Genomic DNA, 12,139 nt, shown 5'->3' with positions numbered 1-12,139 from the left:
ATAATTGTAGACAATTACTAAAATTGTAGTCAATTGATGTTAATAAGGCAAGCGGATCGGAACTCGGTGATGCACAACTCACGGAGTTTCAAATGAGCTAGGCTGAGTACATATGGTACTTGGATACTTTTTGTAGTGAAACTGAATCGGGTCCGATCATGTGTCTCGAAAGTGTTATGAAAGAAATCATCGGAGACGACTGGGAGACTCAGTTGAAGAAAAAATGAGATTTTATGGAAGTCGTGCCCAAGGGGACACAACTGTTTATGCTGAAAACACAGAGAGAAGAACTTCTCTATTATAGGAGGATGAGGATCAACAAGAAATGACTCTGACGATGAATTTCTCACATCATTGGTCTAAACTTCGTAATATTTATATTTTTGTATGGGTTTTTGTATGACTTGAATGCTTGAAACTGCTTAATATGTCTATTTACACTATGTTTTATATATGTGTAATGATGTGAATTGCATGCCTAAGTGAAGAACTAAATTTAAATTCATCTCGCCGGTAATTTGAAGACTGCTTTTAAGGGGATTTCGAAGGATGTGAAGTGGAAATTTTACGGTGCCGCAAAGGCATACACGATGAGTGAATGAGAAAGTTACATACCATAATCATTAAAGTACCATAATTTTTACAAAAAACTAAGATTAAGTTAAAGTTTTACATACCATAATCATTAAAGTACCATAATTTCAACAAAAACTGATATTAAATAAATAAGAGTTTATGAATCAATTTAGCTCATTCATCCTTGTCGACCAACCCTGAAAAACTGAAATTATGGTCTACAATGTTCTCTTCGGGAACAAATCTCGACCAACCCTGAAAATAAAGATTATCAGATAAGGAAATGATATGAGAATCAAGAAATAAAAACAATAAATTGTTGACATCTATGTGAACATTGTTGACATCTATGTCCACATTGTAGACATCTGATGTCAACATTGTAGACATAGATGTCAACATTGTAGACATCTGATGTCTACATTGTAGACATAGATGTCTACATTGTAGACATCATTGTCCACTGTTGATATAGATTTCTACAATGTCTACAATGTTGACATATATGTCTACAATGTTGACATCGTCGATGTCAACATTGTTGATATCTATTCAGAGACAAATACAAGACCGATTCCCATGTTCAGAGACAAATATTCCAACAAGTATTCAGAGACAAAATCACCAAAAAATATTCAGAGACGAACCGATTCTCATGTTCAGAGACTAATATTCCGAAATATCAAGAAAATTTCATCAACAACACTAACCCATAATTTCATCAACAACACTAACCCAAAATAAATCAATAAAATCGAAAAAAATCAAGAGAATAACTGTTAGGGATTTTGGATCAAAGACTAACCTTTAAAGTTCCCATTTTTGTACGGGGTTTTTTGGGAACCAGTTCTTCCTCTTCCGTGTCGGACGAACTCGCCGTACTCCGACGCGGGGGTGTCGGACGCGGGGGTGATGAGTTTGAGTCCGCCATTTTTCTTCTCGATGTTAGGGGTTCGGGTGAGAAGTGATGGGTTTGAGTGGGTTGAGAAATGAGAGTTACTGTAGAGACGAAATGAGTGAAGGGCAAACTTGACTTTTTACTCTTGTCATGGTGGCATTTTGGGACAAATTAAGGTTTTAGTGGAATGTGGGAAAAAGTTATCAAAAGAGTGGCAGATAGGGCAATTTCTCATAAATATACAACTCTAAAAAAACATTAAAATGGTATTAAATATGACTGAATGGGGATCCATCTCACTTAACGGATAATACCAAAATAAAGATCTTGGTGCCATTCTTTTAATAAAAAATAAAAAAAAAAAGAGTTTCTCTTTTTTCCGGATGATACCAATAATATTGGAAATTGGATCCCACAGAATCCCATATGATCAACCTGCGTTTTAGTTGGCAATACAAATTCCAATATGTATAATGTGACTTTTATGAGAGAGCCAGTGAAACTGAGCTAGGCCCATCGGTCCTCATCCATTCGCAATTTTTGGATTCGCCTGTTAGACGAACTTAACTCGTCTATTATGCTCGCGCTGTGAACAGTGACCTATTTTAACGGAGTACAAATTTCACGGAAGACCAAGTTGAGTAAAACCATTCTTCAAAACACTTTGTATACTTCAAGTTGAGAAAGACACTTAATGAATATTCTTTAGTCTACCTCTAGTTTGACGGTTTATCCTTATGAATAATCACTAGTTTTGAAATATTAACGATACATCTTTGGAATACTTGATTTAGTGTGAAGGTAATCTAATCATTACAAATATCTATGTTGTATCAAATTCTAGCTTCAAATAATTTGTTGGTCAAATTCTAGCTTCGGTTACTTTTTCTTTTTTTTTTTGCTGATAATCTGAAACTGAATAATCCCGAAAATGTGGATCTAAACTTCATATGATTCTTTTGAGATAATTTGGACCATATATATACCTTGCATTGCTTCATAGAAGATAGAATACTTTGTCTGAGGGGTCAGAAATTGTTTGCCGCGTAAGAAAATTTGAAAACGGATGAAGTATTATGGTAAAGTTAATGACAAGTTTCACACCATGATATTGCTGCGTTTGGTTTAGCTACTTTGAATTACACATAGCTGTTGAGAATTGGATATTGAAATTTGTTACAGGCAAAAGGGCATATAAACTCTGATTATTAGATACGCTTTGCAGTATCCAACTTCTGTGAACAAACAGCACAATGGCTTCCTTTATATATAACAAAATTTATTTGCCGGAGGAGAAAACTACTGAAAAAAAAAAGAACAAAAAAAAACCCTCCATAAACAGAGAGGACTTCAAAGTCTGTTGTGCCTCGGCTGCGCTGTAACTAAACTAAGATTGGAAACCTCCCATCAATCCCCGATTATACGGCGAAGAAGAAGAAGAGGACGAGAACACCGCCGCCGGATCTCCGATGCCCATCCGGGGATCGTAAACCACATCATCTCGTTGCTCTTGCTTCGGCCGGAGAAACCTCACGGCGGCTTCGTGGTGGTGTTGATATCCCGAAGCGGCGTTGAAGTCGAACCCGACCATCCCGGGCGGAGGGAGATTCGAAGGCAACGGCATCGGAAAATCGGGGAGAATCGACGACATCGGGCCCGGGCCGGGCTGTTGGGCCGCGAATCGTCCGAACGGAGCGTAGCTCTGCAGCGAAGGAATCTTCATCTGGTAGATCGACGGCGGTCCGAAATCCCCCGGGAAACCGGCTCTCAGATACTCGTTCCCGAATTCGGGTTTCCGGTCGAATTGGTGGTGTGGGAAGTCTTGCATCTGCGTTTCGGGTTTCGGGATCGCGGGGTTTCTCGGCTGAGGATTTCCGGCGGCGGGTTGGTGGGCTCCGCCGCCGGAGTTCAAGTGGTTTCCGTTGCGGGCCGCCGGAACTTCGTGGTCGTGTTTTCCCTCGTAAGTCGTGATCACGCACTTGAGATTGTGCGAGGCTCTTTCCACGTGCTTTCGTACCGAACAGCCCGTGCTCGTGCACTTGTAGTAGCTCCTGTTAAAAAAAAAAACATGAATACTTGCGATATCAATACAAAGCCGTCTTCAGAATCGATATACGTAATACTCGATATACGTACCTCGGGTTCGGATTTCCTTTGACAACCTTTTGGCCGTATTTTCTCCAGCGATACCCATCGTCAAGTATGTCCACTTCACTCTCGATTTGCACGACCACTCTCGGCTCTCGAGCAGCTCTCGAGGTCAAACTCGTTTCCGCTAAGTAGCTCTCCTTCTTCCTGTAAGGTTCCCAAAAAAAATAAAAAATAATTATCATCATCGTTACTGCGCTCTCTCCGAGTCCGAGAAGTGATATTATCAGTACCTTCTTTTGGATTCAGATTCCTCGGCATCCGCGTCTCCTCCGACGGACATGCTTTCCTGAGTAGCGGGTCCGTCTTCATCGTCGTCGTGACTGGCGACCGTGGCCGAAAGCTCCGGCGGAGTCGCGATCGATTCGATCGACTTTCCGAGAGTCGTCGAAAACGGATCGGACAATTCGGTTAATATCGACGCCGAGGACGTGATTTCCACGCCCTCGGAACCCGACTGAACATTTGTCCAACCAGACCCGGCCTCGACTCTGAGGCAAGCGCCGATCCCTTGGCTTACCTCCGAGATCTCGTCGGACCCGAGCGCCGCTCTGCGATTGGGCAGCGGCTTCGCGTGGTTGTGAGCGCCCTTGTAGATGATCTCGGTGACCTCTCCGTCGAGAGACCTCTCGACCTTCTTCTTCACTTGACAGTTCGGGTTAGTGCACTTGTAATAGCTCCTCGGATACTCGCTGCCTTTGACCTGTTTCTGACCGTACTTTCGCCAGCTGTACCCGTCCTCCGAGCTCCTCGACGGTTCGTGGTGGCTCGTCTCGTCTTCTCTGTGAACGGGCTCCAAGGAACGGGATTGCTCGCTGACCATGTCCGGGGCGAGCCTCGTGTTGATGACGGGTTTGGAATCCGCAGTGTTGTTGTTGTTGGCCGAGAATATCGTGATGTTCGAAAGGTCTTCTCTGAAGTAATCGGCGGCAGAGGAATCTCCGGGAAACTCTGTTGGGAACTCGAAACCCGTTAATGGCTGGTGCTCCGAAACCCCAGCTTGATTACCTCCTTCGATCTCCTGAGACAAGGCGTGGACTTCAATTTTCCTCAGAAACCAGATTCACTTTCAATACAAGGTTTGATATAGCGGAATTGAAAAAAGAGGTTGAACACTATCTTTTTTAGACGATCATAAACCCTTTTAGCAAGCACACTTTCAAGCTAATTTTTTTATAAAAGATTACTTGTTAGGAATGGAATATGAAGTTGTGATTCTTAAATATACCTGATTCCCGAGCAGAGACTTGTGATCCAAATAAGGCTTGAATATAGAGGACTCATCGGCGTTACCATTCTGACCATCTTCCCCGGGGAACGGATTTTCAGGACAGTAAAACGGCAACGAAAACGTTCCTGTTGTAGGAGATGGAATGGCCTGCCACATATTGATAACCATCAAAAGATGAATCAAAACATCAAAGAAACGAATTTTTTTAATAATAATTCCATAGTTTTTCATTTCCCAATCATTCACATGGACATGGGTACTTTCTTCTATCATTGATTGAGTGCTAAAAGATTAGGTCTTTTTATTTATATACCAAGTGACTGTCAGTCCTTAACCAGTTTAAGAAAGAAAAAAAAAACGACCCACAATATAGTGGAAGTGGTTAAGCGGATAAGGATTGTGAAGAAGTTTCAAAAACATGAAGAAAAATTGATAATTAACAAATTACACAAGATTATATGACAAAATTGTCTAAAATCTCATTCATCATCAACTCAGTGAATTGGAAAGAAAAAAAAAAAAAAAAAAACGTAAACAAACAATTAGATCTCACAGCTTATAATTTATCATTTCTACTAAACGGTTATAGTACACACATTTATAAACCCAAAAAAAAAAAAACACCAAATCTTAAGAACTTAAAAAAATATACCAGAGAATTGTGGAGCATAATGGGAGAATCGAGCAAAGCCGTGGGGCTGATTCCCGGAGGAATGGTGAGATACGGTGACCTAATCGTCGGAGACGATGTACGAAACCTCGCGGTGCTGATCTTGACGGCGTTAAAGCCAAACTTCGCAGCTCTCCGCTCGGCAATGCTAGCTCCGCCGCCTTTTGCCGAGTCCTCCGGTGTCGGAATCATTCCATCCCGATCATCGGAGCTCGGAAACGCCATGGCTCCGATATCCTCCTCCTCAACAGGGAAAATTCTGGTCATCCGATTCCGACATCGAGAAACGGAAACTAGGTCGAGAAGATTCGTGAAAATGAAAGCTCGAGGGTTTAGGTTTTTTCAGTTTCGATTTCGGGATAAAAGAGACGAAGAAGCTTCTTTCCCTTCTTCGAATTTCACAGGAAAAAATGGACTTACGGAGAGACAGAAAATGGACAAGAAAGAGAGAGTGCGTGTGTGCATTTTGTGTTTGCTTTTTGGTCTTTCTCTTCTGTTTTTAATTTTTTTTAAATTTAAACTTATTTTTTTTTTAACTATGAATTTCTATGTGGGACAATGACGTGGGACCTACTCCAGGTCTAATTGGGATATCAAAGAAATGGAAAACTCTTCTATTATACCGAGTCATAATACCTAAATATCTCCTATAATTTCTCTAACAAATTTCTCTAACAAAATATATATTTTCGACAATAAAATATCATAATTAAGTTTAGAAATATCACACTCATTCTCCGGAGAATGTAATCCAAAAAAAAAAAAAAAGCAACGACTTTTGAATTTCTAGGTTTGAGGAAGAAATCGAATTGGGGAAAAACTCTGTTCTTTGAATTAGAATCAGAGTGAATAGTTTATTCGATTCACTTGAGAACTGAACATGATATTCAGCTTACATACAGCTGTGAAACAGACTAAACGACACTTAATACAAAAGAATCAGAACAAAAACTATACACATACAAGGAAAAGAATAAGGAAACAAACACAGAATACGCTAATGCTCCAATAACTACAATAAAAAAAAAATTGAGAAAAATTCTCAGCGTATAGAATAGTAAGAGAACAAAGTCAGAATCTTGAGATCAAAAAGGTATTATTTTTTTTAAAATCTGCTACAGGTGTTAAATAAACCATTTATCTTACATCTTTCGGTTTTGAATCATTGTAGGGAAAAACAATCCTTGAGGAGCTGCAATCATAATTTCAGTTGATCATCAAAAACCCCACCGAATTTGCCTTCGGAGTTCAAACTGAGAAGAAGAGGAATCAAGGTTAGTCTTTTCCCTTTGCGTTTTCTATTAAACTCTACTAAAATATTGATATTATCAATAAAAGATGAGCGTGATCTTCTTGTAAACCAGATGGAACTTGATCTTCCTACTGAGCTTTTTGAATTATCAGAAATGGTTATGAAACAAAAATAAATAAATAAATAAATCCGATAAAAATAATCACCAATTCTGCCATGGCCAGGACAGCCTCGGTGGGCCATGGGCATCGCCAATCTGAAGCACAAAAAATGAAGCAAAATTAGGCCTCCAAGCTCGAAATCTATTTAAGAAAAAAAAAATTAAAGAGTATAAAACCTAGAGCCTGTCGGTGGAATTTCGCGAAGCCGATGAAACCTAAAATGGGTCTCTTCGATTCGGCCGAGCTGAAATTCCATCTTCAACACTACTCGAACTTTCCACTTCTCACTCTCTCTCTCTCGATACCTCTCGCTCGTAGGTCTCAAATCCTCAATTCTCACTGTGTCTTCAATAAGAAACATGTGGAAAGGTTAGAAGATTTTGTGGTTGCGGCAAATTAAAAGTAACTATGGTATTACAAACTAACTAGAGTTAAGTTTAGTTGATCTTTTAATTTTGCTAAAACACAGAAACCGTCGTTCAATATACAAGTAGATACGATAGCTTTTAAATACCATTTTATAGAGCCATTACTTTAATTTAATTGAAAGAGTTAATACAACAATTTTTTTTATATAGCCATACTTTAATTGAAAGAGTTAATACAACAAAATTGAGAGGACAAAGTTAAGGAAAGCCTCTTAAATTATTTCAATATTGGACCTTGGACATATAATAGTTCCGCTTCTCTTCGAAGTTTTATTTTCCTATTTCTTCGCCTTTTAGATAATAAAAATAAATCATGTAAATCATATAAAGACAATTCCTATTTAATATAGCAATTTGTGCAAGTATTTTACCCACACCAGAATAAATGAAGTTTTCCGAAAGATGTCGGACGCAGTCGAACCATCCGCAGTAGGGGATCAAGGTTGTTCTAACCCCGGACGTGGGGGTGATTTAGCCGATGCGGTGAGTGAAGTACTCCAGACACAAAGTAGGGAAAGGTGTCTAGAACTTCCCCGCCGGGTCCTACCAGAGCTAGCTGGTTCTCCCCGAAATGCGTTGAGTCATATTCTGATGAGTGGGGTTTGACAATAGGTTTGAGTCCCCCCTGTGATATTCCAACCGCCGTCTATTATTGAATTCACCCGACCCGAGCGTACCCGTTTTGGGTACATTCAATGTACTCTACGGATAGCTACTCTGGTATTCATTTAAGACTCATGAATTCGGATCGGATGACAGATCCTTTTAATCCAGTCCATATGATGTCCTTTTCGGGAGCGAGGGAAAAATTGGTTTTTAATGATTACATCGGCAATAATCCTGCAAAGAAAAATACGTAAATAAAAATGAAGTTGAAGTAGAATGTCAGGAACAACGAATCTCTTTATGATAAAGAGATTCCTTTTGCAAGTTCGTTATTACCTTATTCAAAAGGTCGGTCTCGGGGGCTTATTCAAAAGGTCGTTATTGCAACTAACTGGGGACATCAATATACTTTTAATGTCGAATCAGGATCAACTAGGACACAACCCCGTTTTCACGGCTTAGGCTGCTCCCATTTCGCTCGGCTATGGCGTCATCATTCGCCGGAATTGAAATATCGGTTATGAAATTCTGATTAGTTGCAAAGGCAAGATGTCGCACACAATGTGTGGACAATGTGTCCGACAACGTGCTTGAACACAGATATGGATAAACAACAAAAAGTGCAGTAAACAAAGTACACACGATATGGTTACCCAGTTCGGTGAAACACACCTACATCAGGGGGCACGCTGCCAGTGGAAAGGATTTTCACTATCTTGTAGTCAATAGTACACACAAGGTTATATCTGATTACAATCAACAAATCAATAAAACCTAGAGACTATTACTACCAGTGATCACCTAGACAAGGACTCCCCCTGAATTTGAGCTCCGTCTCAATTCCACTCTTCGAGCAACCTCCTGGCTCGGATGACCTTCAGTCTTCAGTGATACGTGAACCTTCAATCACGAAAAGCACAAGAACCCAACTCTCACATACACTCAATCTGTGGAATAGTGTTTGACAGAATACACCACTTAAAACCAAAACACACAGCCTCTCAGTTCGCCGGTCTTGCACGTCTAAGAGCTCTGAGTGTTTGATCAAAAGTGTCAAGGCTGTTAAGGGAGAGCGTATGGCTTTTATAGCAGCTGGACAATCCTGGAAGATATCTCGGGTTTCCTTACCCGGTCTCAAGCGAATATCACAAAATAAAGACTCCATCAAGGCGAATATCATGCAATGAAAACAACAGCGAAAGATATCAAGCAATGAAGGCTCCAGCGAGGCAGATATCTTGTAATGTAGACAGCGAGGCAATAACTTAGCAATAAGTCACCAGCGAAGCAATCTGTCAAAACTGGAAACTTGCCTGAAATACTGTCTGCACACACGAGGAAAGATGTCAAACCAGAAGTGAAAACATAACACCCGACATCTTTCCATACCACTTGCACTAAAAAATAAAGCCAACAAAACAACGTAACAACAATCTCCCCCTTTGGCTATTTTTTTTAGGCAAGCACTTCCAGGACCAGTTTTCATACAAGCGTCATGACCAGAGAGAGAGTCAAAATAAATGACCTCATGACACTTCTCCCCCTGATTGCCTCAAAAAGATACCAAAGGCAAGGATTGACCAACACAGAGGGAGGAACAACAGCCTGAAAAGGGAATGAGAACTAGGAAAGCAGCATATCATTCATCAGAAAAAGTACGATAAAGCTGTCTTACAAATCATCCAAACGAAACACATTAGTCTGAAGCACACAGGAGCAGTAGCAAAAGATGTCTTGGAAAGAGAATATTACAGACCAGAAAAGAATCAACCAACAATATCCTGATCATTCTCAGAGACATAAACATCGTCTTCAGATTCATAATCTTCAGCAGCCTTAGAGACATGAGACCCAGCGGCTTGACCTGGCTGAGAAGAGGTAGCAGAGCTCGGGACAGTAAGGTCCTTGATAAGAGCTTCACACTTGACTTTCCTGGAGGAGAGAGTCTCGATGGTCTTTTTCAGAATCTTAACCTCTTCAAGAAGTTCCTTCACCACTTTTCTCTGAACATCTTCTGTCATGGAACTCAAGTGAAGATTGCTCGCAGGGGCGTCAGATGTCTCGTCAGAAGGTCTGACAAGATCCTGAACATGTTTCCCTTCAAATAATTTGGGACTGAAGGAAATAGCACCAGGACGTTTACCCACCACATCTGAACTCCTCAAGATGTTATTGTTTTGATCAAGCAGGATCCCAGTGATAAGAGAGGGAAAGCCGATGGAAAGCTTTACTGCAAAAGACTTGGCATGTTTTGCCAAGTGATCAAAAACAAAATCACCAAAGTCAAAAGAGGAGCGAGTACCTATCTGAAATATGAGCCGAGCGAGATCTGCCGTGATGCTGGACCCATGAGAGGAGGGAGCCCAGTTGGCGATGCCAATGCGATACAGGACGGAGTATTTGACAGTAAGCTCGGCTGAAGGCAAAGTTCCCTTTGAAGGCCAGACATTGGTCTCGTTTCCAGTGATTTCTTGCACAATGATGTCCAGAGAAGGTACCCGATCAGCTGTGATGATCTTCCCACGGCCCAAAAACTTGTTTATCACATCAGGAGAGATCTCAAAACAGTGACCTCTGACAAAGACCTTTCTGAACTCTGGGTCTTCTGGAGAATCAAAGGAAGAGGAGAGATTAACAATGAATTCTTTTACCAGCGCTGGATAGAACACCCCAATGCCAGTGACCGTCCTCAGCATCTCGGCGTCGTGAAGGAGCTCCATAATGGCATCAATTTTTAGCGCCTCAGAGGATAATTCCTTTTCAGGAAGGCGCGATGGTACACATATCTCCACTTGAGAACACCATCTTCTTTGTGGAAGGAGACACTATCCATAGGAGGAGCGGGGATATTCTTCGGCAGCTTTTGCCCTCCTACAGACCTCTTGTTTCCCAAACCAAGAGGGATAACAGATTCTTCTTCTTCAACCACCTGGTCTTCAACAACCGGAGACAAGGGAGTCTGAGCCGACTTCTTCACCCGTTTCTTAATCATGCCCATCTTTTCCTTTTTCTTTTTCTGGACCGGGATGGGGACAGCCGAGGTGCTTTCTTCTGGAGACTTCTTCTTCTTCCTCTTCTCAGACAGAAGAGTGGCTAAGCAAACATCATCATCTCTCTGAATCTTCTTCTTCAGAGATGCGAGAATGTCCTCTGCATCCTCCTAAACATGATCTCTCTTCCTCTTTTGCCCCAGGGAAGATGTGGGCACATCTTTCGTGACATCTTTATTCAAGCCCATCATGCCTCCAATGGCATTCTCAGGAGTAGGCTTATGAACATCAGGACGCGAATTCCTATCCCTAGAACTATCATCAGGGATATTAGAAGCTTTAGGGTTACCTCGAACAATCTTGTGAGGACTCTCGATAGGGGACTCTCCAGACCTAACTTCTTCTTCGAGATCAGCTTTGTCTTGTCTCTTTTCTTAGGAGGAACTGCTGGAGCTTGCTTCTCCAGTGATGTCGGCGATGGAAATGGCAGCTTTCTTCAGAATAGCGCTTCTGGCGGCAGAGAGAGATGGGTTCTCAGGAGGAACCGATGACTCAGCGATCGCACCTCCGGCCTGACCATCGGCGCGTATGCTGGGTCTCAGACCTCGAACCCGAACACCATGCATGTTGCTCTCTGCCCCGGGTTTCTTTGTGGCGACATGTTTCTTCTTCATTGTGGCTTTCTCTGAGGGAGTGGTGGTACTGATACCGCTTCTTGTACCCACCATTTTGGAAATAAAAATAAGGAAACTGCCACACAGGTAACTGTCAAAAGAGGTAAGAAAGCAAATATGGGAAACAAATCTTAAGAGCGCCGAAGAAGAATGGGAAATTTCGAAATTCAAACAAGAAATAACTTCCCCTTCTTTCTCGGGAGAGTAAACGTCTGCATGAGTGAGAACATGGCATGGAGAAAAATGACGTCGCGACTTCAAGTGGGCCTTGATCGTTCCTAGGCCTAAAGAGACAACAATTGGCATTTTAGCCCGGCAAACCAGTCGAATGGGCCAACCAGATACATGGGCACATGAGAGAGAAAACACAACAGTAACACGAACAAGAATCAGCGAAGGATTAGCACATAAGTTAAGACCAAAAAATCCTCCGATAAACAGTAATTGCTATTGATCAATAACGCATAACCCAAGGGAAGATCTGAGATTTTCAAACCGGTTAGCA

At 41.4% G+C, this 12,139-nt stretch overlaps 2 protein-coding genes across 4 annotated transcripts; both read right to left on the bottom strand.

Moving 5' to 3' along the window:
- Nucleotides 1-2,491: 2,491 nt before the first annotated feature.
- On the bottom strand, nucleotides 2,492-7,288 carry LOC149397884 (WRKY transcription factor SUSIBA2-like). 3 transcript variants are annotated; one of them, XM_089614909.1, is made up of 8 exons: nucleotides 7,113-7,288; nucleotides 6,982-7,031; nucleotides 6,670-6,776; nucleotides 5,506-5,816; nucleotides 4,851-5,000; nucleotides 3,856-4,643; nucleotides 3,611-3,769; nucleotides 2,492-3,525 (listed from the first exon to the last, which is right to left on the bottom strand). In XM_089614909.1, the coding sequence occupies exons 4-8, from the start codon at nucleotides 5,788-5,790 to the stop codon at nucleotides 2,862-2,864; spliced, it is 2,046 nt and encodes a 681-aa protein (XP_089471035.1). In that variant the 5' UTR covers nucleotides 5,791-5,816; nucleotides 6,670-6,776; nucleotides 6,982-7,031; nucleotides 7,113-7,288; the 3' UTR covers nucleotides 2,492-2,861. The 3 variants fall into 3 exon arrangements, with proteins under 3 accessions (XP_089471035.1, XP_089471032.1, XP_089471034.1); XM_089614906.1 differs by having other exon boundaries at nucleotides 5,506-5,782; XM_089614908.1 differs by having other exon boundaries at nucleotides 5,506-5,782; nucleotides 7,242-7,288.
- Nucleotides 7,289-9,736: 2,448 nt separating this feature from the next.
- On the bottom strand, nucleotides 9,737-10,690 carry LOC149397883 (uncharacterized). Its single transcript, XM_089614377.1, has one exon. The coding sequence runs from the start codon at nucleotides 10,688-10,690 to the stop codon at nucleotides 9,737-9,739; it is 954 nt and encodes a 317-aa protein (XP_089470503.1).
- Between the last annotated feature and the right edge of the window lie 1,449 nt (nucleotides 10,691-12,139).

This window comes from Urtica dioica, chromosome 5 (assembly GCF_054948205.1).
Source record: "Urtica dioica subsp. dioica isolate 48M chromosome 5, U.dioica_male_clone48M_v1_H2, whole genome shotgun sequence".
Lineage (NCBI taxonomy): Eukaryota > Viridiplantae > Streptophyta > Magnoliopsida > Rosales > Urticaceae > Urtica > Urtica dioica.
This window is presented reverse-complemented; position numbering and strand designations above follow the sequence as displayed.

Bases quoted from the DNA above. Each gene is read 5' to 3' on its own strand.
- LOC149397884 (XM_089614906.1), bottom strand. From the start codon at position 6,725: ATGATTGCAGCTCCTCAAGGATTGTTTTTCCCTACAATGATTCAAAAC. The intron at 4,644-4,850 runs GTATATTTAAGA...GCCTTGTCTCAG, and splicing joins AGTCTCTGCTCGGGAATCAG to GAGATCGAAGGAGGTAATCA. The intron at 3,770-3,855 runs GTACTGATAATA...GGAACCTTACAG, and splicing joins GAATCTGAATCCAAAAGAAG to GAAGAAGGAGAGCTACTTAG.
- LOC149397883 (XM_089614377.1), bottom strand. From the start codon at position 10,690: ATGGAGCTCCTTCACGACGCCGAGATGCTGAGGACGGTCACTGGCATT.